This window comes from Coturnix japonica, unplaced genomic scaffold (assembly GCF_054131305.1).
Source record: "Coturnix japonica strain WE unplaced genomic scaffold, WE-NBRP24 Scf099, whole genome shotgun sequence".
Taxonomy (NCBI): Eukaryota; Metazoa; Chordata; class Aves; order Galliformes; family Phasianidae; genus Coturnix; species Coturnix japonica.
The window spans coordinates 18,476-45,937 of NW_028189002.1; the positions used below are offsets into that span (position 1 = coordinate 18,476).

Consider the following 27,462-nt stretch of genomic DNA (forward strand, 5'->3'; position numbering starts at 1 on the left):
AAAAGCGAACGACCACACCTGTCATTGACATATGATCAGCTAATCTTGTTTATTGCTTGGCTGCGTGTACATTTATAATACGGATAATTAGCTCATACATATTGCAAAAGCGGAGCTCATCATTGGTTCCCAATTCCATACCATCCCCAAGTATCTTTGCAACTTGTTGTTATCATCCTGAAAGTTACTCCCTTGCTGAGTTCACAAAACCATGGCTAGTTTCTCACCATCACAGGGCATCCTGTTGTTCTTGCTGTCCTTGCAGGTGGTATGGCTGCTTGTTTATCTGCACTGTGTTTACAACCCTTCTCAGCTAACCAGCTGTAAATAACATTCTCTACAAGCAATGTCCTTGGCTTCCAGCTGTATCTTATCAATAGCTGACGTTGTGTTTGCACCAAAATCAAGACAGCAGAATCTTTCTATCCCCAGCTGACTTTCCATGTCAGCACAGCCTAAGCCTTGGAGGTGTTAGTCAAGTTTGCATATTGTTGCCAGAAATTCCCCAACAGCTTGGGTGGTGTCAGGATCAACGCTCCCATCGTCAGCCTGATGGTAACCATTAGCAGAATTGTTAGATGACATACATGGCTGAACAAGTTGCACATGAATCCCATTGGTTCCTGTACCTGTGGAAACACAAGCATACCCTTGACTGCATGTAATGAGCCACAATGTTTGGAGCCACAGATCAGGTCCGAGCAGGAGCTGTTTTCTGCACCGAGGGCAACAGCAAGGGTGGGAGGGAGGGCAATAGGGAACAGCCAGAAGAAATTCTTCCTTGTAGAATTTGTTTAAGCCCTTCTGTTACCAGTGGTCCCTTTCACGCCAGGATTCAAGGGCTAAGCCTCCGCGAATCCGGCCTGGTCCAGCCGGGGCCCATTTAACTACACGTTCACACCAATATGGTGAATAGCTAAATGGCGTTTTATTGTGTGTGTTAGCGGTTTAAATAAGCCGCTATCTACTTCGTCTACACCCCTTCTACATATGCATAAATCCTTCTACATATGCATAACCGAGCAGGGGAGGGCCTATTGCGTTACATCCCGAGTGTTCGTGCACGCCTAATGCAACACCCTTCCATTATTTGGTGCCAAACAGACAAAATTTTACCAGCCGCTCTGTCTTTAGTAATAGAAGCCTCCCAGAGTTTTGTGCTAATTTTGACTCAAAGTTCTCTATCAATAGAGAACCCAGTTTTCGGAAATTCAGAAACATTTTTAATGCAACCTGGAAATAAATCTCTAAGGGTCCCATTCTATGTGAATCTGTAACTGGTTAGAAAAAAATAAAATAAAATAAAAACTTCAATTTTTGTATACTCTGATAAATTGATTTTGCATTATTACTTATTGACCCTTGAGAAACAGCAAAACTGTGGAAAGGGAGAGAAAAGGAACATCTTGGCAGTGGATGCGATAGGCAGTGCCTGCAAGGCGTCCCCTGCTTCGAAGTGCATTTTTCCTCTCTCACCCACCACAGATTCTCTCCTGCTTTTATTCCTCTCAGGGTCTGAAGGGTATTTTCCATTTGTACACCATATCCACGTGGTCAGTGCATGATACAGAGCCCAAGTGGAACACCAGTGTGCCCCGGTGGCGCAGTGGTTAAAGACGCCGCCTTGCAACACTGGGGCCCGGAGTTCGAATCCCCCCTGTGGTGCAAGTGGTAGAAGTGCCGCTCTGCTACACAGAGGCTCGAATCCCGGGGGCTGGACTCGATGATCTCTAAGGTCCCTTCCAACCCGCACGAAACTATGAAACTATGAAACCTGCTTGGAAAACAGAATCAAGGTTAGCTCTCTTAGCGTGCGCCTTTGTCTCAAGTGATGCATGGTCATATTTTAAAAATCCTGATTAGTGGGATGAAAGAGAGTTAATCATTCTATGATACAGGGTCATCCCTTTGCCTGGGATTTCTTTCCAGGTTTTGTCTTCGCAAATCTAGAAAAAGCTAATAGCATCATAACCAAGCATTACTTATACATCAAAAGAGCTATTCCCATAGATTCCAGCATTGGTAACATCTAATCCTGTTTAATTCACATTTGATCTATTACTAAAATAGAAGAAGCACACAACAACCTGGATAATGCCTAATAATTCTAATTCTTGAGACTGCATTGATAACACAATACCAATACTAGCGTTATTTGCAATATAACAAGTTACAAAGCAATATCAGTAAGTAAGAAGCACACAATCCCAGTCACTATGAAGGCTGGATGCTATTTTCTGCCTTGAGATGAGGCCGAACATACCATGCTGGAACCCACATAGGGCCAGTCCCTGACAGTCTTGATACACCGGACAGATCAGCGGCTCAGTGCCATCCGTCAGGCTCAAGAACATGTCACCTTCAAGAGAACAATTTTTCATTATCAACTGACAATGGTCTATCGGGTCTCTCAGAGTAGCTCCCTGACCGCACTTGTTCCTCCTCTCCATGGCTTGAGCCAAGTTCTTAGAATTAACTGAAAGGCATTGCAGTTCTGTTAAAAACCTAGTCCTCTGGTTCCTCCCTTCCCTGTGCCCCCCCTCCTCTGGATCCACCCGTCCCCTGGGGAGGACCTTCAATCATGCTGATATCCACCAGAACGAGGGAGGCAGAGGGGCACAGCAGTGGGGGATCCAGAATGATCCCTGGAGTGCATGGGTTATCATCCGTAAACAAAGTCCAAGGGTTTCCTTTCACTAATCTGGAAAGCCCGCAAATCATCTTGCAAAGCCTTGCCAGACTCTGCTGCCCCGTCCCACTGGACTGGCAGCTCAGCTGTAACCACCTCTTCTCTATCCCCCAACTTTTCCAAGTCTGCTGCTCCAGCACACACTCCCCTAGGGGACCCACACACAGCCTCTGCATCAGCCACCCACTCGCTCTCCGCCTCTTGAATCTTTTGGAGGCAAGCACATAAAACCCACCATGTCAGAATATATTGGAGCGCTGTCTTGCTCCCTGCCCCAGCAGAAGACAACTCCGTCCCTGCTGCCTGGACTTTCTCCAAGTCCATTGCCTGCACAGCAGAGCCTATTATATGTGTTATATGTATTATATGTGTGCCCTGGTGGTGCAGGTGGTAGGAATGCCGCATTGCAACACCAGGGCCTGGGTGTTCAAATCCCTGTGGCGCAAGTGGCACAGAGCACAGAGGCTCGAATCCCGGGGGTTGGATTCGATGATCTCTAAGGTCCCTTCCAACCCGTACGAGACTATTATTACTATTACTATTACTATTACTATTACTATTACTATTACTATTACTATTACTATTACTATTACCCCTTTTGAATCATCATCCACTGGATGAGCCCCTCTGTGCTGCTGAAGGAGAGCAAAGTCTCTCCCTCCCAAGCATGCACCTTCAGTACTTTAACCGTATTCTTGATGGATGCTGTTGACATGGTTAGGCCTGGATTTCCCCGAGCCCTGCTGTCACGGGTTACCTAGTGTCACGGAGTTCTTTCTAGAGCTCACTCCGGGACAGTGGGAACAAACCCGGGGGAGCAGTAACAAAAGTGCCTCCCTTTCTCTAGCGGCACTGCACGGCACGGCACGGCGCGGCCTGGCCACGTGCGTTTCGGGAGAGGGGAAGGGAAGGGAGATTGCGATTGGGTCTAAAAAAAAAATGAAGGGGGAAAAAGGTGATCTGAGAATGAACGGCAGTTTAATAACCTAATAACGCTAAACAACAAGAGAGTTTCAACAAAGAGAATACCAAGTCCCCAATCTCACCGATGGAGCTGTGGAAGGCGGGAAGCTCTGACCGCACTGTCTCCTCGCAGGGAGCCGGGGCAGAAACCCCGTCCCCTTCCCCATTTCCCCTCTGGTGCCACTCCCCACATGCCCATTTAAGGCAGTCCACAGAAAAAAAAAACTTGTCCCCTTTACTCCCATTATTAGGCATGGTGTTCTGATGTGGAATACCAACACCAACCAAATTACAAAACCATAACACCAAATTTACCTATGCCCGTGACAGGGGGGAGCCACCCCATAGGGCCCCCGCGGCCCAGAAAGGAGGGGGAAAAGGGAAATGGGATAAAAACAGCGGCAGTCTAAGGAGGAAAAACTTATTTTACTAAATATGATATCAGAATACAAGATAACACAGTATAATATAATTGAGGGTAATAAATCGAACGAAACAGAGAGAGAGAGTCCCCGAAAACTGAGAGGCCTACTGTGAACTCTAGGCGAAACGGCTGGAATGCTTCCCGCTCCCTGAGAAGTTCGAGAGAGAGCACTCCAGCCTGGGAATGAGATTATATAGTGTCCTGGTCCCGTGACTTATCCCTGACCATGATGTTCTCTGGGATATATAGTCTTCTTCTGTGAACTGCACATTCAGCAAAATTATCCATGCTTTACATGCTGTTATGATGTGGAATACTGATAGCAAAATTACAAAATTACAAAACCATGACACCTGCTCACACTGGCACACCGTTACACATCTCAGACCCTGTCCATCACACTTCCTATCATGTCTGCTATCATGTCGCTATCACTATAATCATGTTGGGGTCACCATTTGTTGTTACCAACAACTGACCCCGGGCCGGACCCCATCCGGAATGGACCCCGTCTGGAGAGGAACACAAACACAGATGCCGTGGAGTCAACTCTCAAATTTACTGCTACGCCACACTGCTTATATACTAGCATGGCTTTCATGCAGCCATGTTCCGTACACCCAATAACGCAACCCCACATGCACATGCCCCTACCTACCCCCAGAGACCTCCCTTGCATGAATTGTCATCAACCACACCATGGTTCTGCTTCATCTGCTTTGGCTGTTGTTGTCTAGCAATCACTCAGGCCCATCCCCTGGTTGACCTTGCTCCCCAACACTATCCGCAGTAGTCTGAGATTTACTTGTTGCTCTTTTGTAAGTGAACTCTCCCTAGTTCCCAGCTGCTCACCTTCTGTCCTGCAGAATGGTGAGGGCTCATGGGAAACAATCTCTCTGTAATTCAGTCGGGTGGTACTGCTGTATCGGGCTTGCTCAGCCTTGTCTTGATTTGCTCCATATGGTGGGTACCCTTTGCAGTGTCTGATGCATGGACTGAGATGTGAATGATCCAAATCATTTATTACAGGTTCTAACATCTCTTATATACATTCACAAGTTTTCTCTTTTAACTTTCCCACCCACCTTTACATGTCAACAAAACATTCCACAAACACTCCTTAACTGTGCACGCAGTCACTTATCCAATCAGAGCCATGAGTCGTTCCTAGCCATGCTCTCTTCCTCCAGTCATGGTTGTCATCATATGGCCATCACACAGCTTACTTGACTTTGTTTTTCTCTTCTTCAGGAGATGTCCTTGGTTCTCAGCATTGCTTTTTCATGCTGTTTATCTTGCTTCACAGCTGCTGCTCTGAATGGTCTTTCTTGTATTTCCCACAGGCACAAAGGTGAGACAGACAGGTTGATCATTCCCTGGGTTGTCCTTTCTACCCTTCTTAAACAATGGCTGCAACATTGCCTTTTTTCCAGTCACCAGGGACTTCACCTGACCACCATGACAGATATCATGAAAGTAGCTTGGCCACTATGTCAGTCAGTTCTCTCAGGACTCTAGGATGCATCTCATTGGGACCCATGGACTTGTGGGTGTTCAGGTTCTTCAGGTGATCATGAACCTGATCTTTGCTTACAACGGGAAGGACATTGCTCCCCCAGTCCCCACTTTCTGATCTATCCACTAGAAGGTTGTGTGAAGAGCAATCACCAGTAAAGAATGAGGGAAAAAGTTGTTGAGAACCTCAGCCTTCTCCTTGCCCATTGTTACAAGCCTGCCTGTATTGCCCTTTATGGAGGATGACACTCTCTTGGAATTTCCTTTTCTGGTTTACATCCCTGTAGAAGCCTTTCTTGCTCTTCTTTGCACCCCTCGCCATGTCCAATTCCAGTTGGGCCTTGGCTTTCCTGAGCCCATCCCTACACAGCCCAGCCACATCCCTATATGCTTCTCAGGGTACCTGTCCCTGTTCCCACTGCCTGTGCATTTTCTCCTTGAACTTGTTTGACCATCAGGTCCTGGTTCAGCCATGCTGGTCTCTTGCCTCCATTTCCTGATTTCCTACACTTGGAAGCCCAGAACTGTACATAATACTGGTGAGGTGTGGCCTCATCAGTGCTGAACAGAGGGGAAGGATCACACCTCTCCTGACCTGCTGGCAGTACTTTACCTAATGCAGCCCAGGCTACTGTTAGCCTTCTTTATAGCAAGGGCACATTGCTGGCCCATGTTCAACTTGGTGTCCACCAGGACCCCTCAAGTCTTTTTCTGCCAAGCTACTTTCCAGTTGAGTGTCTACCCAGCCTGTACTAATGCCTGGGGTTGTTCCTCCCCTGGTGCAGGACTTTGCACTCCTCCTTATTAAGCTGTATATGAGTTCTGTCAGCCCATTTCTCCAGCTTGTCCAGGTCCCTCTGGATGGCAACACAGACCTCTGTTGTATCATCAACTGCTCCCAGTATCATCCATGAATTTACTGAGGGTACACTCCTTTCCATTGTCCAGAGATTTTGGCAACTTGGTGCTAAAAATATAGCCATATAAAACTTTCCTATCTATATTTTAAAGAGTTAGAAAAAGGAAAATCTCATCTTTTCAGCATCCAAAGTCAAGTTTGGCAATTTACATTTAATGTCATAAAAAAATGATTAATATAAAGAACTTATGTATCATAAGGAAATTCACAGCACTGTGATATTCTCTTCATTACTCATCACCTCATTCTACCTTTTTTTTTTTTTAGTGAGTAAAATAAAATTCATTTTTTTTGTAAAGCACATTAACTGATACATTTGTCTGTTTTGAAGTAAACACTGGCAAACACTTCTACTGTACCCCACTGCTGAACTGCTGCTAACAGTGTGAGCTTTAGTATGTTCTGGAATTAGAGGATCCCCACAGACTTCCTTCTGAAGAGGAATTTTTCTGCCTTTGGTAAAATACAATTTAAATATTATGCTTTATCTCAGTCAAATTCTATTTTTTATGTTCCTACAGTCTTGACAAAGAAGAAAAAAGGAAACTTATTTCATAGGGAAAGCTTTATACCAGAATACATGACTCAACATTAAAATACTAAGTTGTTTTTAACTAAAAGAAAACCCAAACAAACATGAAGAAACTGTCTTTTCACAACCTGAAGTCACATCACTACATTTTACTCATGCAAACAAAATTTGCAGTCATGAGTTGCACATAAAGGATTTATTTTAAATGTTTTAAGGATAGAGTTACATCATAATTATAAAAATTACTTACAGAATTAAGTAACAGATTTAAAGTATTCATACTTATAAATGCAAAAAACAGGGAACTATCTAAATTGTTCAAAATAAAATAAAAATAATGCAACTGAGCTCTAAAGATGAAGTCATTACCTAATTCTATAATGTGAATACAAAGACCTCTGAACTATACACATATCAAGAACCATCCAAATTGCACTAATGAATGATGTAAATTACAAAAAGCACAGCATTTTCAAGGAACCAAAAACTGCTTTTACCATATTTTTCCCCTGAAACAAGTGTAATATAGTCTGTCTGAAAATAGAGCCTCCCTTTTAAAATAATTTAAAGAAGGCTTCTACCTATTGTAATAAGTAAGACTTTCCCCAAAGTATTACAGTCTTCATACAGTCCAATTTAATTTAGGGTTTGCCATTCAAAAGAAGAAAAAAAAGTAGTGTTCTACTAATCAATTGTGATTAATCAATTTATTCTTGAACAATTTATTCATGATCCCTTCAAATGCTGTATGACACATACAACTGGAAAATTACCTTCCGTTGTCACTATGTTTGCCTCACCAGTGCATTTAATCCTACTAACAACCATTTAAACCGCACAATAAGCAAATTCACAAAAAAAAACCAAAAAACAACCCCCCCCTCCCCACCCCCCACCCCCAAAAAAAAGAAAGAATAAAAAAACCAGAACAAAACCCAAATCTAAACATTATAACATGCAACTTTAGTTTTTTACATTGAATGTCCTAACTTTCTAAGCATGCAGAGAAGGATGGCCTGGGTTTAATTTAATTTTTTTTTTTTTTAGTTTTAAAAAGTTTTACATGGCAGCTTGACATCACACACACACACACACAATATACAACAATATTACAGCAGGTAAATGAGAGAGGCCAATAACTTTTATGCAAAGATCCGTGTAATGTGCCATCACAAGCTCTATGATAAATTTGGAAAGCAATGTTGAACCTCTAGAACAAGGGGTCAACAATTAGTTACCAGGTTAACAAAAGCACTGCATGCAGATCTGAAGTATTAGCCTAAAACAAAGCCCAAAGCAGATGTCAGGGAGTGGAATTAGTCTCAAGCCTCAAAAATATGTTTCTTAAGCTATCAAACAAATTAAAGAAAAAAATAACCTTACTAAGCAAAAAGAACCAAACATTAAAAGATGAAAAGAAAATTAAAAAAAAACTGTGTAACAGACAACAGTGACATCTAAAAACAACCAGAAATTTGACAGTTTATAGATTATATTCTAATTATCAAAATACCTGATATATTAGAATGGTTTGCATAAAACCCACAAATGCAAGCTTAATGCTAAAAATGTTCCAGTAGACCTAAACTCAACTATTTCAAAACAAATCTTGTATTCCTTAGATGTATTGCCCAAAATTCTTTGTACCAAGTTATTTATGTATCTTGTGTATAATCAGTACACTCACTCATTCTTGTGCCATAAATATCAACTGGGGCTCATGGAGCCAGGCTCACCTTTAAGATTTACATGCAGGACTCTAAGAGTCAATAGAAAGCACACAACAGATCTGCAGGATGAAAGCACTGCATTGCAAATCTGCTCATTTTGTTCAAAACAGAAGGAAAATCTGCAACTCAGGTACTTAGTGCTTAAGTACTGGATTGAGAAGCTGTGAACTAAAATACAATTGCCTGCCTTAGGTTGCCCATGATAAAATACTGGACAGAATGTAATATAGTAGCAAGAGACAAAGAATTAAGGTATCATATTTATACTGTATTACCATTCAACAGCATAATGAAGCACAAGCCTTAAGGCTAAAATATGAAATCAGACAAAGAAAAAGACAGAAAGGGGCTTAAACCACTGACTCTTTGATATCAAGAATACTCAAAATAGAGGTCAGACCTTTGATCTTTGATTAATAGAACCTCTACTGAATCCTTCCACTAACAGCATAAAGTTGTATGTATCTATGTATTCCTTCTTTCCATGAGTAGTGTTAACTGTCTTCACATACTGTATTACTGTGAAGCTGTACTTTGAAGCTTGTAGAGCCCTGCTCTAAAGTAACACAACAATTTTGTTGCTGTGCAATTTTGTTGCCTTGTTGCGATTCTGATGCTTTTAAAAACTGCTAAACTTAAAAAAACAACAAAAGCCTAACTTTGATTTACAACCATCTTGCAAGGTTAAAACTGTGAAAGGCTGCTATTTACATCCACAGTCTAATGCAGATGACTGAACCACTGAGACTGCCTATAGCTTCCATTAGATAGTACACCACTAGCATGCAGAACTCTAGTGCTCATAGACTGAAATTCATGTTAACAACATACCTCTAAGCAAGTACACCACAAAAGGCAACAACAGGTTTAAGCTGTAGATTTGTTTGGACACTCCTTACATGGAAAAGTCAGAAAAACAATATATTTGGAACATATTTTCTTGAACCAAGATGGCTGAGAACAGAAGCAAGAAGGCTGCAGGTCTCAGTCTCCCATGGAGGCATGGGTTCGAATCCCACTCCTCTGGGTGTGAGATTCAAACAGAATTGTCTGCAGACTGAATAGAAAACAATAAATACTTCTTCTCTAAAGGAGGTCTTCAAAGTAAGAGGACTCCATCCCCACCCTTGAGATTGTATTTGCCATCTAAAACATTAACTACTGTTAGGCTTTTAAGTCTACAGACAGATATCTAGTTTGGTAGGTTCTGACATTAAATGAGAGACTCCTGATTGACAATGCATAGACTGAAATCTTCTTAAGTAATATATATACCGTTAAACTTGTGGCACCAAGTACTTGGGTTTTGCTAAGAAATGTATATAACAAAAGAAAATACAACATTTAGGATTGAAGGTGACTTTTTTGTGTCTATTTTACTGGTTTCTATAACTTGTAAAAATGGGCCATTAATCTGCATTTTCTAATGAATTGGTTATACAGATTAAATATATTTTTACACTTTAATGCCTTTTCACTGAAAGGTGTATAAGTCAGACACTTGATATGTTATTGCCTTGTGACTTCTAAAAATGCACAATTGTTTCCATGTACTGAAAGTTCTTAAAAAGCTTAATGCAAAAAAAAGCCTAGAAACACAGTAAATTTATGTTACTTGGGTTAGGCACTCCTTACTGCTTCATAAACCATTCAAATATTTGAGAAAAGCCACCTCTGACTCAACCTGGAAAACAAGGACTGCCAGCAGCAAAGAAATTGATTGTGATGTTACAAAAGAAGACATAAAAAACAGCAAACTACATTTGCATGTGGCAGTTGAAGAGGTGAGTGTAACACTGAAGAAAATGTTAAAAATCTATGAAAGCAATGGTTACAATACTAGATTGACTTTACACAGCTTGATTTTGCAGCTGTTCTATGATTTTAACTCCCTCCTACCCAAATATATTCACTTTCATCAAGAAATTGAGTTCTCTTATGCAAAATTTGTCACATTCACAGAAATGTTTGTAACATTCAGAACAAAACAGGTTTTCTAGCAGAGACTGTGAGTTCACAGGGACATTTAAGCTTTCATTTAACTGAAAAGCAGTCAAGTCTTTGTGTCTACAGATTTTACATTTAATAGTTCCACAAATTTGGCAAAATTTCATGATGATATCTAGGATGTCTTCACCAAATCATAGACATAAATATGAAAATCATCATCAAATTTGATGAAATAGACAGATGGTTTGGCTTCAACTTGATGAATGACCATGCCAGTCCTTTTTGATCCATCTTCTTTGGCATACTCCACTTGTTTGCCTACCAGGCTGTCCACAACTTCACCTGGTTCCCGTTCTGCTGGAGGCGAATCATCTGTAATGCAAAAATATAATGTACTTTGGTAGACATTTATGGATTTTTTTCCCAGTGTAGAAAACTGCAAGTTTTAACAAGTTATAAGAAATAATCACAAGTTTAAAATGCAGAGCATGCCTAAAATGAGTTGTTCAAACAACTAACTATTGCCATGCTTTTAGAAAGTACAGTTTTTCTTCAAGGTAATGCTATCTTCAATTTTATGTAGTCAAAAATATCACTTCACTTGGCTAGAAAAATAAATAATGACATGAAGGTTCGTGCACTAGTTACAGAACATATTTGTAGATAATTGAATTTAAGCCCCCAGCATAACAAGGCACTGAGTCTCTTTAACAAAAAAGCCAGAATGCTAGACCTCCCTCTCCCCACATTCTGTGTTCAAGATGTCAATGTAAGCATGCCACTGTAACAAAAACACATCTTCTAAGTGTAACCTCCTTAATCAATAAAGCTGTTAAAAGGCCTTTTAACTTCCCACTGAAATTAATACTGTTGCTGAAGTCTAACTATGTTATTTGCTTTTCTAGCAAATAATATATATTTTTTCTAGTAAAAGTCTAGCCAAAAGTATACTTAAGGACACAATTCATATTATCTGAAAAAGATTCAGATTCAGGAAAGGTAGCTCATATTTTGGAGTCTCTTATAAACATAATAGAAATAGAAGATAGTCTCAGGTTGAGTGTGAGGGAAAAAAGCACATTAAAAACAATTCTTAAATGTGGAAAGCATATAGGCCTCTTCCCTCAGTTTTCTAAAGGTGGAAGAAAGCAAAGCAGAATTTTAAAATGACTTACAATCATTTTTAAGGAATATGGGCTTGGAAAAGACCAAAGTCAGGACCTTGAACTGCAGAAGACTGGGCCTCCAGCTGTTTAAAGAATTAGTGATTAGTGGGAGAAGTACCCTAGGAAACTGTCCTTAGGGACAAAGGAACTGAACAGAGCTGGCAATCATTTAAGGACACCTTTCCTAGAGTGCAAGAGCTCTCCATTTCCACATGTAAGAAATCAAGTAGGGGAGGCAAGAAAATGGCATGGCTGAGCAAGGACTTGCTGGTCAAACTGGGGTGTAAGAAGGAAATGCACAGGCAGTGGAAGCAGGGACATGTGGCCTAGGAAGAGTGAGTATAGGGCTGCTGTCTGAATGTGTAGAGATGAGATCAGGAAAACCAAGGCATGGATGCAACTGAAATTGGCAAGGGATGTGAAAAATAACAAGGGATTCTACAGGTACATTGATCAGAAGAGAAAGGCCAAGGAGAGTGCATCCTCTGTGATAAATGAAAAAGGAAAACTGGCCACAACAGACATGGAGAAGGCTGAGGTACTCAACAAGTTCTTTGCCTCAGTCTTCACTGGTAGTCAGGCTTCTCAAATCTCTCACATCCCTGAACCTCTAGGCATGGGTTGGAGGAGCAAAATCCCTCCCAATGTAAGTAAAGAGTAAGTCTAAGATGGCCTAATGAGACCGAATGTGTACAAGTGTATGAGGTCAGGCAACATGCATCCCAGGTTCCTGAAGGAACTGGCTGATGTAGTTTCCAATCCACTCTCAGTCATATTTGAAAAGTCATGGCTCTCAGGTGAAGTCCCTGGTGACTTGAAAAAGGGAAACTTAAATTTTTAAGGAGGGTAGAAAGGAAGACCCAAAGAACTAAAGACCAGTGAGCCTTACCTCTGTGCCTGAGAAGGTCATGGAAGAAATGTTAAAGCACATACAAGACAAGAAGTTGATCTGCAATAGCCAGTATGGCTTCACCAAGGGCAACTTATGTGAATCTGGTGGCCTTCTATGATGAAGTGATGGCACCATTTGACAAGGGAAGACCAACTGATGTTATCTACCGGGACTTCTGTAAGGCCTTAAATATGGTCCCACATGGCATCATCTCTAAATTGGAGAGTTGTGGTCAGCGTCTCTATGTCCAAGTGAAAGCTGGTTACAAATGACCCTCAGGGGTCTGTACTGGGACCAGTACTGTTTAACATCTGAGTTGGTGAAATGGACAGTGGTATCAAGTGCACTCTCATCAGTTTTGCAGATGACACCAGGCTGAGTGGTACAGTTGTGTCACGGAGTTCTCTCTAGAGCTCACTCCGGGACAGTGGGCACAACCCGGGGCAGCAGGAACAAAAGCCCCCCCCCCCCCCTTTTCTCTAGCGGCAATGCGGCGCGGCCCGGCGCGGCCCGGCCACGTGCGTTTAGGGAGACGGGGAAGGGAAGGGAGATTGCGATTAGGTCTAACAAAAAGTAAGGGAGAAAAAAAGGTGATCTGAGAACGAATGGCAGTTTAATAACCCAATAATGCTAAACAGCAACAAGAGAGTTTCAACAAAGAGAATACCAAGTCCCAAATCTCACCGATGGAGCTGTGGAAGGCAGGAAGGTCTGACCACGTTGTCTCCTCGCAGGGAGCCGGTCCAGCAACGCCGTCCCCTTCCTCACTTCCCTTCCGGTGCCCCACCCCACATGCTCATTAAGGCAGTTCACAGAAAAAAAACTTGTCCCCTTTACTCCCATTATTAGCATGGTGTTCTGATGTGGAATACCAACACCAACCAAATTGCAAAACCATAACATTCCACCCCTTATTACACATCATCACATCATGCCTAACTTTTATCAACATATAAACAGAACAGTAGTTAACATGCATTACATATGTACATACAGATATATATATATATATACACACATGGAATCACAGGCTGCACTCCCCCAGCATCAAATTTCCCTGTGGCACACACTGAACATCCCCATCCTTCTGCATCACCCACCAGGTGCACCCAGGTCCCTGTGCAAAGACAGTTCCACGGAGGGGCCTCCCTTTTCCAGAGGCTGGAAGGACCCAAACCGCTTTTCCCAGCATATTCTTTACATGCACCACAGGAACCTTGTCTCCCTCCACGGTACGCAGGGAGTTGGACTGTGTAGGGCCGTCTCGGTTGGCTGATCCTCGGGTGTTTACCAGCCAGGTGGCTTCTGCTAGATGTTTCTCCCAGTTCTTAAATGTTCCACCACCCATCGCTTTCAGCGTGGTTTTCAGCAAACCATTGTGGCGCTCGATCTTACCAGCGGCTGGTGCGTGATAGGGGATGTGATAGATCCACTCTATGGCGACGCCCATCTTGCCATTTCACCCCTAGAAACTGGATTTCTTGGGCAGGGCCCTTCACTTTGTCTCGCTTAATAGTGAAACCAGCAGACAGGAGGATTTGGATTATCCGTTCTCCTTTTTTAAAAACCTCCGTCGCTGTATCACCCCACACAACGATATCATCTATATACTGCAGGTGCTCTAGAGCACCGCCCTGTTCCAACGTGGCTTGGATCAGCCCATGGCAGATGGTCGGGCTGTGTTTCCACCCCTGGGGCAAACGATTCCAAGTGTACTGAACACCCCTCCAGGTATGCAAGGAGCCCCCTGGCCAGTCACTATACGATGTTTCTGCCAGTCTCTACCAGTGAGGCTTATCTCGGCCTCCAATACAGACAGTTCCTGCGAACCCCCAGTCACCCCATGTATATGTATCCGTTCTGTCCCTTCGAAACCTGAGGGTATCAGAGTGCACTGTGCACCGGTATCCACCAGTGCTTTATATTTTTTGTGGTTCTGATGTGCCAGGCCACCGAATCCACACAGTCCAATACACTCTATTATCCCTTTCCCCCCCCTGGCTGAGGGCAGGGCCCCTCTATTGGTTGTCTGCAGCGGTAGAGGCAACCTCAGTAGTGGCTGACCTCTTTTGTAATTTTCTTACCCGTGCTCGCAGTACAAAATTGGGTTCGTCATGCCACTTCTTCATATCCTCTCCATGGTCACGCAGGTAGTTCCACATGGCACCACGTGACATAGGCTCACTGCGGTCCTTCACTCGGACAGGTGTGCGTTTGCGTCTGACAGCTGAGACTGCCACAGGTTCACTGTGGTTCCTTGCCGCAGACCAGCTCTTCTGCATGTTGTCCTGTCTTTTCTCCATTCAGTCCATTCTATCCACCATTTTACAGATGGCTGCGATGGTGGTACGGTATGGCAGTAGTGAGTATTCGATATTTTGCAGTGAAAGGATGAGCTCAAAAATTTCAGGTCTCCTATCCAGCTCATCATATCTGTTAGAGTTCGTTAATAGTATACTGGAATACTTCACTGGTGCTGACCGTATGAGTTTCTTGCATATTTCCGGAGTACCGCTCACCTTTTCTGGGTCATGGTAATCCTCTGGGTCCCCAGGGACAAACGTGGGATCGAACAGCATTTCTGCCACAGCCATTTCTCTCAGGTACTGGATACCTTCCTCAGCTGTACTCCATTTTTCCAGTACAGGCTCCAAATCACTTTTGAGAAGACAGGTTGCCTTTACAGCTGATAGAATCCTCTCCCAGAGATTGGCGACTCCATCGAGACATCTGCTGATCCCTCTATCAATAGATGAGTCTCGAGCAATGTTTCCTAATTGACGAGCCTCATCGCAGCTTAGGGACATGCAGGAGGCCCCATTGTCCCAACACCGGAGCAGCCAAGTGACAAGGCGTTCACCTGGGAGTCGGGCAAACTCCTTTCTCGCACTTTGGATTTCAGTAATTTTCAGAGGTTTACGAGTAGAGGAAGCAGTGACTTTTCCCTCATCATCACTATCTTCTCCGCGTCTGTTAGTCTTCTGGGTTGCCTTTCTCAGTGGTTTTGGGGAGGGTCCCTCACCAGGATCTTCCTCTACTTCCTCCATCCGTTCCAGACGTGAGGGCACACGTTCCCATCTCTGGCCTTCATGGTCACTATCTTCTCCATGTCTGTTAGTCTTCTGAGTTGCCTTCCGTGGTGGTTTTGGGGAGGGTCCCTCGCCCGGATCTTCCTCTACTTCCTCCATCCGTTCCAGACGTGAGGACACACGTTCCCATCTCTGGCCTTCCACTGGGGCGACTGACACTGATGCTGGTGCTTCCTGTGGTCGGCTGGGATTAACTTGTTGCCTTCCCCTTAGGGTTTGGATCTCATTCTCGAGACTCTCTATCTTTTTCATAAGCCATTCGATCTGAGATCCCCCTGATCTCCCACACTCACTCAGGGGTTCTATTAATTTCCCAAGGTCCCTCTGGTGTTCAGGGGTGAGACTACCTGATACTGGGGGTCCCGATGCTTCTGGCCCTTTTCCTGAGTCTCTCTGCACTATTCTTTGCAAGTCTCTCTGCAATTTATAGTAAACTACTACAATTAGAGAGACTAACAACACAGTATTCCAATTGACACCCCAGTCATACTTAAGGAATTCAGAGCATTCGTGAGCCAGTTCAAGCGCAGTGCCTGTGATGTTCGTTAGTCTGGAAGGGAGCCAGGCAGATATCTCTATCCCTGCCAGCCATCGGCTTAATAAATCTACCCCTACCCCCAACATCAGGAAGTCCTTAAGCCAGGACCACAGGAACCTACGGACTATCAGTCCTACATACAGGGCTGCTGAAAAAAACCACCTAATTACTGCCCAAAACATTGCCCTGAGCTCTGCCCGCATTCTCCACCAAAAATGTCACGGAGTTCTCTCTAGAGCTCACTCCGGGACAGTGGGCACAACCCGGGGCAGCAGGAACAAAAGCCCCCCCCCCCCCTTTTCTCTAGCGGCAATGCGGCGTGGCCCGGCGCGGCCCGGCCACGTGCGTTTAGGGAGACGGGGAAGGGAAGGGAGATTGCGATTAGGTCTAACAAAAAGTAAGGGAGAAAAAAAGGTGATCTGAGAACGAATGGCAGTTTAATAACCCAATAATGCTAAACAGCAACAAGAGAGTTTCAACAAAGAGAATACCAAGTCCCAAATCTCACCGATGGAGCTGTGGAAGGCAGGAAGGTCTGACCACGTTGTCTCCTCGCAGGGAGCCGGTCCAGCAACGCCGTCCCCTTCCTCACTTCCCTTCCGGTGCCCCACCCCACATGCTCATTAAGGCAGTTCACAGAAAAAAAACTTGTCCCCTTTACTCCCATTATTAGCATGGTGTTCTGATGTGGAATACCAACACCAACCAAATTGCAAAACCATAACAAGTTGATACAACAGAAGGAAGGGATGCCATTCAGAGGGACCTAGACAAGCTTGAAAATTGGGCCCATGTGAACAGAATGAAGTTCAGCAAGGCTAAGTGAAAGGTACTGCACATGATCAGGATAGTCCCAGACACGAATACAAACTGGGAGAAGAATTCATGGAGAGCAGCCTTACAGAGAAGGACATGTGGGTTCTAGTGGATGAAAAACTTGACAGGAGCCAGCAGCATGCACTTGCAGCCTAGAAGGCCAACTGTATCCTGGGCTGAAAAGAGGGGGGGGCAGCAGGGCAAGGGAGGTGATTGTCCTCCTCTACTCTACTCCTGTGAGGCCCCACCTGGAGTACTGCATCCAGGTCTGAGGCCCCCAGAACAAGAAAGACTCGAACTGTCAGAGCGGGTCCAAAGGGGAAACCTCATTGTGACCTTCCAGAACCTGAAGAGAGCTTATAAGCAAGAAGGGGAGTGACTTTTTACATGGACTGATAGGAAAAGGAAGAATGGTTTTAAACTAGAAGAAGGGAGATTCAGATCAGATGTTAGGAACAAATTATTTACTCAAGAGGGTGGTGAGGCACTGGAACAGGCTGCTCAGAGAAGGTGTGGATGTCCCATCCCTGGAGGTGTTCAAGACTAGTTTGGATGGGGCCCTGGGAAACCTGATCTAGTGAGTGGCATCTCTGTCCATGGCAGGGAGGTTGGAACTAGATGATCATTAAGGTCTCTTCAAGCTATTCTATGATTCTATTATTGCATAGCACTAATTGTCTAATTAATATTTTATTTTAAAGACAAAATTGTCTCTCTGAGAAGTGCTTATTAAGTGAAGGGAGAGTACAATATTTAAATATATATATGTATAAAAGGGAATAACAATCAAGGCCCTTGTTTGTCAGCTCTTTTTCCATAAATAAACTATAAGCCAAACAAGAATACAGAGATACTACTTTCCAGAAGAATAAAGTAACCAGCCAACTTACTGGAATCAGGCATAATGCGAAGGTCACCTTCTTTATAATCATCTAAGAGTTGGTACATGTACAAGACAGGATCTTTCTCATAAGTAATATAAAACCATGTGTTCATAATAGGAGCTCGAGCCAAGACCATCCCCCTCCATTCATCTTTTGAGCCATCTTCTGTCTCAAACATATGTTCCACAGCTTTGCCTATCATTGTATCTGCCAGGTGGGCATCACTAATTCGAGATGAAGCTGAAATGACAGCAGTTCATGAGAAAGTTCATTAAAAAATACAGATGCAATTCTTCATCAAAAATAATCGTTATCCAAATTCACAAATAAATTTGTTTGGAAGTTAGTCAAATCACATACATAACAAATACTGTCCATTCCAGAGAGCTGAAGATAAAAAATCTGCAGAATTTTAAGAATTATTTTGGCATGTTAACACTCTTAACACTACTGTCCATCAAAATATGCAAGGTAAAGAGAGACCAATATAGGCCATAGCAATGAATAATGTCTGCATTTTCAATATTTGCATTGTGAGGGAGAAGGAAAGAAGAGAGGCCAATATTAAACAGCTCTAGGAAATTATAAGTGTTGAGTTTGGTCCTCCCTAACCCCATTCTAGAGACTGCTACTGATCTCTGCAGAAAAATAAGATCTTATTCCACTGAGAAATAAGTAATTACTAGGGTAAACTTTGAACTTTATAGTGTGAAAATTTGGATTATTTGCAATGTGACAAAAAGTGATTTAATAAAATCTAAATGTTCTGATATTATCTTGGGGGGAAAACCAGGAGAGGTTAGCAGAGGACATTAACTATTAAATGGCAACATACAGAAGAAAAAAACTCTCTTACCAACTCTGTCTGGAAGGACTTCAAGTGCTGAAACTCTTTCATCTTTGTGCAGTTCTAGTCCATACACACAATCAAATCCATCGTACTTTATAAGATAGAGAGAAGGATTTACAGGAACTTGATCAAGAACTGTGCCCTTCCATTGTGTTATGGGTCCGCTTCCTTCCTTCCAGCCATGCTGTATTCTGCAGCCTACAATGTTTCTTCGTGGCTGAGAAATAGGTTTGCTTGGTCCCACATTGTTCCTATGCTTTCTGTACACAGATAGAAACATAATATTAAACAAGGACATACTCACAATTCTACTCTGTACTGGAAAAAAAACAAAAAACAAAAAAAAACAAAAAAAATGAAAATTAGTAAAACAATTTCAACATTTTGCATAAAGTTGCTTTCATAATAGTAGTTTCTAAACCTTGTTTGATTAATCCAAAAGAACTATTTCAGCTGCTGTAACAATGAACATCAAAATTCATTTGTTAAAACCCTAAATCAGGTCTCAAAGAGCAATGTTACCTAACAATATTATGACTTTGCTAATTCATTGCTCTCTGCAGCACAGTAAATATAATTCCCTTACACCAGGAAGGAGAAGTCGGTGGAAATATTAATGGTGGCTTACAAATTCTTCAAGGCATTTGTTTTCCCTAACCTGTTCTGTCTCATGAAGGAAATTTCACTTCTAGGCACCTTTGACTTCAACTGTTTTTAAAGACATGTGGCAGCAACGATATTCTTCTAACATTTCTTTTTAGTACAGCACAAGAAAAATGATATGCCAAGGTAAAATCAATACAAGGGATACTCCTTAAAGCAGAAAATAGATTAAATATACTTTTTGCATTTCTGCAGCTTTTTTAACACAACTTCCATGGAAAGATTTTCACTGGTAAATAAAAGTTCTTCAGATTTCACACTTTCAAACCCACTAAAACATTCATAAATTTTATTCTTGCAAAGCCGGTTCTAATTTTACAAAGAAACTTGAACACATGCTCAAACACTAGTTCTTGATCAAGTATTTCTTTCTTTTATACATTTCATTGTAAGACACCTTCACAGAATAAAACTAAATTACTACTGAAGCTAAAAAAGTTAAAATTGAAAAGAAAAATTACTGTTCGCATTTATGTGCATGTTCAACCACACAATTTTACTTTATGACTTTAAGCATAGAATTTAAATTTGCACAATGCGCTTCACACATTAAAGAAAATATATGATGGAAAAAGACTACACAACTAAGTTCAAACTGATAACAAACTTTTAAAATGCCTCGGAGAAAGAAAAATCATTATAAACACAGTTAGAAGTGAAATAGCAGATAGACTAACAGTTCAAGTTTTTCTTTGTCAGAAGACAGTACCTCTGAACAGCTATTCATTCTCATTTGTATTGGTTTATATTGCAAGAAATAATTTTCTAATAAATTGCCAAAGAAAATCTACTTATGTTTGCATCTAAACATGCGCTAAGGAAGAAAATGTAGGTTTCTAACTGGCAGCAAGGAATACCTACCAGCATACCTTCCAATAGAAAAAGGAAAAGTGTCATGGTTTTATCATTTTTGTTATTGGTATTCCACACCATAACATCACATAAAGCACAGGGAGTTAAAGATTTAATGACCCATGTCCATGGACTGCTGATTTTTTGAATACCTGGCTCTCAGAAGAGAAGAACTACATACCCCAGAGGACTTTGTGTTTGCAGGGGAAGATAAAGCTCCTGGCAAGTCATGGGACTTGTTCTCTTTCTCATTGCCTGGCAGTGTGTAGGTCTGCTCCCCAGCCATTTCGCCTTCAATTCAGAGTAAGGCCTTCAGTTTTGGACACTCTCATTTTGTTTGATTTATTAGCCTCAGTTCCAATTAATATATATTGTATTATATTGTGTTATCTTGCATTCCAGTATCATATTTAGTATATTAGTTTTCCTCCTCAGATTGTTGCCGCTGTTCTGTTTATAGGCCGATCAACCATCACCCTACTGAATAAAGGGCTAATCTGTTATATTGTTAAAATTGTAAGAGTAGTTGAGCACAAACAATGGAAACGATATGGCGTCATTAGTTAGGGGTGGAGTTTGAGACATAGAATATGTGTGGAATATTGTAATGAATTTCTAGAATTGTAATAACCACTCCTTGTACCATGAAAATGCATGTATTCCCTCTAGAAATAGGGATGTTTACCCACTTTTGGTGTGCAGGCTAGAAAGGAGTTATCACTCCTGCACCCGGCCAGCTGGATAAAACATACCTGCTCTACAACTACTTCATGGTTATAGAGACTGTTCCACAAATGACTGCCCTTCCCCCTTTCCCAGGGCATGAAATGAGTCCACGGGATCCGTGGGTCCCATGCCCAATCAGTAGCAGAACTTGGCTGAACTGGCCCATAAACCATCAACATCCCTCCCCCCCCATCACCTTTCTACTCAAGCAAATGACAGTAGTAAATTTATGTCGTGTGCCACCTTGTGGAGTTATTTACATGAGCATGGAGAAGACATGAATAAGTGGCATAAAAAACACAGTCCTGTACTACGAGCAAGGGTGAGAGAAAACAGATCAACCACCAGTCCAATTACTCTAATTACTACAGTTAACCAATAGAGGGGCCCTGCCCTCAGTTGGAGGAGGAAAAGGGATAATAGCATTTATTGGACTGTGGATTCGATGGCCTGGCATATCAGACCGAGAGAAATACAAGGCACTGGTGGACAGTGGTGCACAGTGCACTCTTATGCCCTCCAGTCATGAAGGGACAGAATCAATTCATATTTCTGGAGTGACTGGGGGCTCTCGAGAAGTGACTGTGTTGAAGGATGAAATAAACTGGTAAAGACTGGCAAAAGCATCCTATTGTGACTGGCCCGGGGCTGCATGAATACTTGGTACTGATTACCTAAGACGGGGGCATTTCAAGGATCCTAAGGGGTATCGATGGGCCTTTGGAATAGCTGCTGAGGATACAGGCAACATTAAGCAGCTGTCTGTCCTCGCCTGTCAAGATTCGTCTCTTGTGGTTACAAGAAAAAGATCAACAGGAAGCGATTGACAAAAAAACGTTGCACAGATGTCAGTACCTCACCAACAGGGATTCCTTGTTCCCCATTCATAAGTTGACAAGTCAACTAGAGAGTCAGGGAGTGATCAGCAAAACTCACTCACCTTTTAACAGCCCCATATGGCCAGTGCTTAAAGCCAGTGGAGAATGGAGGCTGACCATAGACTACAGTGGCCTGAATGATGTCAAACCCCCACTGAGTGCTGCTGTGCTGGACATGCTAGAACTGCAGTACGAACTGGAGTCAAAAGCAGCCAAATGGTATGCCACCACTGACATTGCTAATGCCTTCTCCATTTTTTTGGCCACAGAATGCAGAACACAGTTTGCTTTTACCTGGAGGGGAGTTCAATATACCTGGAACCATTTGCCCCAGAGTTGGAAACACAGCCCAATCATTGCCATGGTTTGATCCAAGCTGCACTGGAACAGGGTGGTGTTCCTGAGCACCTGCAGTACATTGACATTGTTGTGTGGTGCAATACATCAGGGGAAGTTTTCAAGAAAGGAGAGCAAATAATCCAATTTCTACTGCAAGCTTGTTTCACTGTTAAGTGAAACTAAGTGAAAGGACCTGCATGTGAAATTCAGTTCCTAGGTATAAAGTGGCAAGATGAGCATCATCACATCCCAGCAGACATGATCAACAAAATTACTGCTATGTTTCCACCCACTAGCAAGAGAGAGACACAATCTTTTCTGGGTGTAGTGGGCTTTTGGAGAATGCATGTTCCAAACTACAGCCTCATTGTAAGCCTCCCTTATCAGGTGATGTGGAAGAAGAAAAAATTTACACAGGGCCCAGAGCAGCAGCAGGCTTATGAGAAAGTTAAGCAGAAGATTGTGGGAATACAAGAAAAGCTGTTCAGAGCAGCAGCTGTGGAGCAAGATAAACAGCATGAGAACCAAGGACACCTCTAGAAGGAGAAGAAGGGACTCACAGCTCTGATTGGATATGTGCTTGCATGGACAGTTGAAAAGTGTTTTGTAGAATGCTTTGTTGACATGTAAAGGTGGTTGGGAAAGTTGTAAGGGCGGATGGGAAAGCTAGAAAACAAAAACTTGTGAAGGTATATAAGGGATGTGAGAACTTGTAATAAACGATTTGGATCATTCACATCTGAGTCCGTGCCTCAAATGCTGCAGAAGATAGCTCAAGCTGTGCCCTGGGGCCAGTGCGGATGGGACAGAATGCTGCTGGAGAGAAAGGTCCCACTTGGAATCTGTGGCAAAGTGCCTCAGGAGAGACCTGAGGCCAACCCCTTGGATTCTGCTGTCCCCCTGTCATGGACACAGATCTATATAACTCTGTGACAAAAAGAAAAAGGAAAAGGAAAAGAAAAAAAAAAAAAGAAAAAAAAACCAAAACCAAAAACAAAACAAAAACCAAGAACACAGTAGCAACAAAAAGAATACACAAAACAAATGATAGACAGTGCAATTGCCCACCATGAACTGATCCATGCCCAGCCAATTCCCAAGGAACAGCAGCACCTCCAGGACAACTCTCTTGAGTTTTTATTGTTTGCTATGTCATATTGTAGAATCATAGAATCATTTGAGTTGGAATGGACCTTTAAAGGTCATCTAGTCCCACTCCCCTGCAATTAACAGGGACATCTACAGCTGGATCAGGTTGCCCAGAGCCTGGTCCAGTCTTTCCTTCAATGTCTGAAATAATGGGGCATCCACCATCTCTCTGGGCAACCTGTTCCAGTGCCTCACTACCCTCACTGTAAATTTTTCCTTATATTTAGTCTATATCTCCCCTCTTTTATTTTGAAACCATTTCCCCTTGTCCTATCACAACAGATTCTGCTAAACAGTCTGTCCCCTTCTTTCTTATAGCCCCCCTTTATATACTGGAAGGCTGCTGATCTCCCCAGAGCCTTCTCTGCTCCAGACTGAACAGCCCCAGCTCTCTCAGCCTGTCCTCATAGGAGAGGCGTTCCATTCCTTGGATCATTTTTGTGGTCCTCCTCTGGATGTGCATGTACATGTCTCTCCTGTGCTGAGGACTCCAAATCTAGACACAGTATTCCAGGTGAGGTCTCACCTGTGCAGAGTAGTGGGGCAGGATCTCTTTTAATACAGCCTGAGATCTGTTTGGCTTTCTGAGCTACGAGAGCACATTGCTGGCTCATGTCCAGCTTACCATGGACCAGTACCCCCAGGTCCTCTTTGGCAGGGTTATGCACTATCCTTTTATCCCCCAGCTTGTATTGGTAGTGGATGTTGCCTTGACCCAGGTGCAGGACCTTGCACTTGGCTTTGCTGAACCTTATGAGGTTCTCATGGGCCCACTGCTCAAGCCTGTCTAAGTCCCTCTGGATGGCATCCCATCTCTCAGATCTGTTGACTACACCACAGAGCTTTGTGTCATCTGCAAAATTGCTGAGGGTGCACTCAATTCCACTGTTGATTCCACTTGTCACTGATTTCCACCCAGACACTGAGACACTGACAACCATTCTCTGGCTATGATTTCATAACCAGTTCCTTGTCCATTGAACAGTCAATCCATCAAATCTATATCTGTTGTGGGGGACCATGTCAAAGGCCATACTGAAGTACATTTAGATGACTTCAGTGACTCTTCCCTTATCCACTGTCATGGTTTTATGATTTTTATCAGTATTCCACATCATAACATCATGTAGTGTACTGAAAATTAATGCTGCGGTTCTGTGGATTGTTGTTAGTTCTGGTCTCTTGGTCTCAGAAGAGGAGAATGAACTGCAACTCCCAGAAGATTTCATTCTGCTGTTCCCATTTTCTGTTTGGAGGGAAAGATAAAACTGACTGGGAGTCATGAAACACGAGATCTCTTTGCTCTCTGTGCTCCTAGCCGTCTCATCTTCAGCATTAGAGTAAGGACTTGAGTTTTGGAAATTCTCTCTCATTCTATTTGATTTATTAGCTACAATTCCAATCATACCGTATTTTATTATCTCACATTCCACTATATGTTTAGCCTTTTTCCCTTCCCCCTTCTCCTTTTTCGCAGAGCATGGGTCCCTTCACCCCCTTGTCATGGAACTAAGACAGGCCGTACCATGACATTTTAACATCACGTTCTTCACCCAGCCATCACTATCTTGTCACAATGTAGTACCCCAGATGGGTTTGTCTCTGTGCTGCTACTCATTTCTGTTGCTGTAACCAAACACACAGGTCATTTGTCATCATCCACAAGTCACCACAGAGACAGAGGAATGGCCACCTTTCTTTTCAGCAATATCTAAAGTCAGCTGGATGGCCTTCAACCCTGCAAATTGGCTTGATTCACCTTCTTCAGAAGTTTCTGCAACTGTGTAGGCCTCCATACAACAGCTTTCCAACTCCCACAGGATAAAAGGAACCATCAGTGAACAAGGCATATTGCTTCTATATTTCAGGTAGATCATAATCAGTGAGGCTAGTCAGTATATGTGATCCCCTCCTCTGGTGATATTCTAAAATCGTTGCCTTTGGGCCAGTGTATGATTGCTTCCAAAATTCCTGGGGGACTGGAGTTTCCTATTCAAGTTTGTTGTATTTCTACCCTTGGGGCAGTTGATTCCAAGTGTACTGGACAGCCCTGCAAGTGAAAGCAAACTGTGGCCTGCACTCTTTAGGATTGAGAAAAAACACATTAGCAATATCAATTGTGGCATACCACTTGGCTGCCTTTGACTCCTGTTCTTATTGAAGTTCTAGCATGTCTAGCATGGTAGCACTCAGCAGTAGCATGACTTCATTTGGGCCATGATAGTCCACTGTTAGCCTCCACTTTCCATTGGAACTTTGCGCTGGCCATATAGAACTATTAAAGGGTGAGCGAGTTTTGCTGATAACTCCTTGGCTCTCCGGTTGGTGAATAAGCTTATGGATGTGGATCAGGAAATCTTGGTTGGTGCAATGTAGCTGCCAGTGCACCATCATGGTCGGTTGGCACCTGCTGGTTTTCAACCCTCAGCAATCTCACAACAGAAGGGTCCTCCAAGAGACTGGTCGAGGTAGATAGATATTTAATGTCCTCAGTCTCCAAGGAATCTTGACCAAAATTGCAATGGTAACCCTTTGCGTCATTAAAGTTGTGGTGTTTTTCTCACTCCTCTCCAGTTAGGCTTACTTCAGCCTCCAAAAAAGACAGCTCTTAGAATCCTCCTGTCAGTCCGGAAGTACAGATGGGTTCTGTCCCTTTATAGTCTTTATAGTATAGTTATACAGTACATCTGTGTCCACTGGAGTCTTATATTAGAACTGTGGATCTGATGTGCCAGGCCATCAAATCCACAGTCCCATAAATCTGGCTGTCCTATCCCTCTGCCTGACTTGAGGCAAGACCCCTCTAGTCCTGATCAGAGTACCCATTACTCACTTATTGTAAAAGGGGATCAGAAGTCCCATCATTAAGATCAGAAGACCAGCCTTTCTAATTAATCTGGGGAAATGTCCACTGGAAAGTGGAGCAGAAATTTTCCTTAAAAAAAATTACCTTTTCCCATTTTTTTTCTTTCCAACTCACATAATTGTACTTAGAATAGAATCATAGAATCATGGAATGGCCTGGGTTGAAAAGAACCATAATGATCATCTATTTTCAACTTCCCTGCTGTGTGCAGGGTTGGCAACCACTTTTTCCCCTTGTCCTGTCACCTGTCACCAGTGAGAAGAGACTTGCCCCACTCTCACTGTAAGCACCTTTCAGATAATGGAAGAGAGCAATAAGGTCTCTCCTCAGCCTCCTTTTCCCCAGACTAAACAACCCCAGCTCCCTCAGCCTCTCCTCATAGGGTTGATTTTCCAAGCACTTCACAAGCCTTGTTGCCCTTCTCTGGACCTGCTCCAGTACCTCCATGTCTTTTTTGTACTGAGGTGCCCAAAACTGAACATGGTACTTGAGGTGAGGCCTCACCAATGCCGAGTACAGGGGCAGGATGACTTCCCTAGTCCTGCTCACCACACCATTCCTGATACACCGAGGTGAGACTGATCATCAGGAGCTAATGAAAACTTCAGGAATATAGTGGGAATTCCATACTCTGTGGCACCCCCTCTCTTTAGGAAAAGTGGAACAAAACTGAAAAACTGAAACTGAAATGGAAAAAGCACTTGTCATAATTGATTTTAGAGACCAGATTACCATGGACAGTGTTTGCCCTTCTCAGAATATGAATTATTCCTAGAAAGGACTTAGGAGTATCGTCCTATGAAATGTTGTATGGGTTACCATACTTGGGAGGGAGTGGTGAGACAACCACTGTAAAAACCAAGGATAAGTTTCTTACAAACTATATACTTGGGTTGTCTGCTTCTCTGTAATCCCTCAGTGAATATGGACTGTTGTCTCAAACTCCACCTCTGGAATTTCCAGTGCATTCAGTCTGTGTGGGAGACTGGGTCATAACACGCACCTGGAAGGAGTCATAGCTTCAGCCCGAGT

At 42.8% G+C, this 27,462-nt stretch overlaps 1 protein-coding gene and 1 pseudogene across 9 annotated transcripts in view; both read right to left on the minus strand.

Moving 5' to 3' along the window:
* Window positions 1-7,223: 7,223 nt before the first annotated feature.
* Window positions 7,224-27,462, minus strand: part of LOC146751316 (spindlin-W) — a 180,924-nt gene continuing 160,685 nt past the window's right edge. For all 8 annotated transcript variants that reach the window (XM_085534785.1, XM_085534786.1, XM_085534784.1 and 5 more), the window contains 3 exons: window positions 18,964-19,217; window positions 18,114-18,347; window positions 7,224-11,094 (listed from right to left, as the gene is read on the minus strand). In XM_085534785.1, coding sequence (XP_085390911.1) covers window positions 10,895-11,094; window positions 18,114-18,347; window positions 18,964-19,217 — 688 coding nt within the window. In that variant the 3' untranslated portion in view covers window positions 7,224-10,894. The remainder of the gene's footprint in view (window positions 11,095-18,113; window positions 18,348-18,963; window positions 19,218-27,462) is intronic.
* On the minus strand, window positions 23,401-26,984 carry LOC146751317 (uncharacterized; annotated as a pseudogene). The gene has a single exon (XR_014941675.1). The product of XR_014941675.1 is annotated as an uncharacterized LOC146751317 (transcript).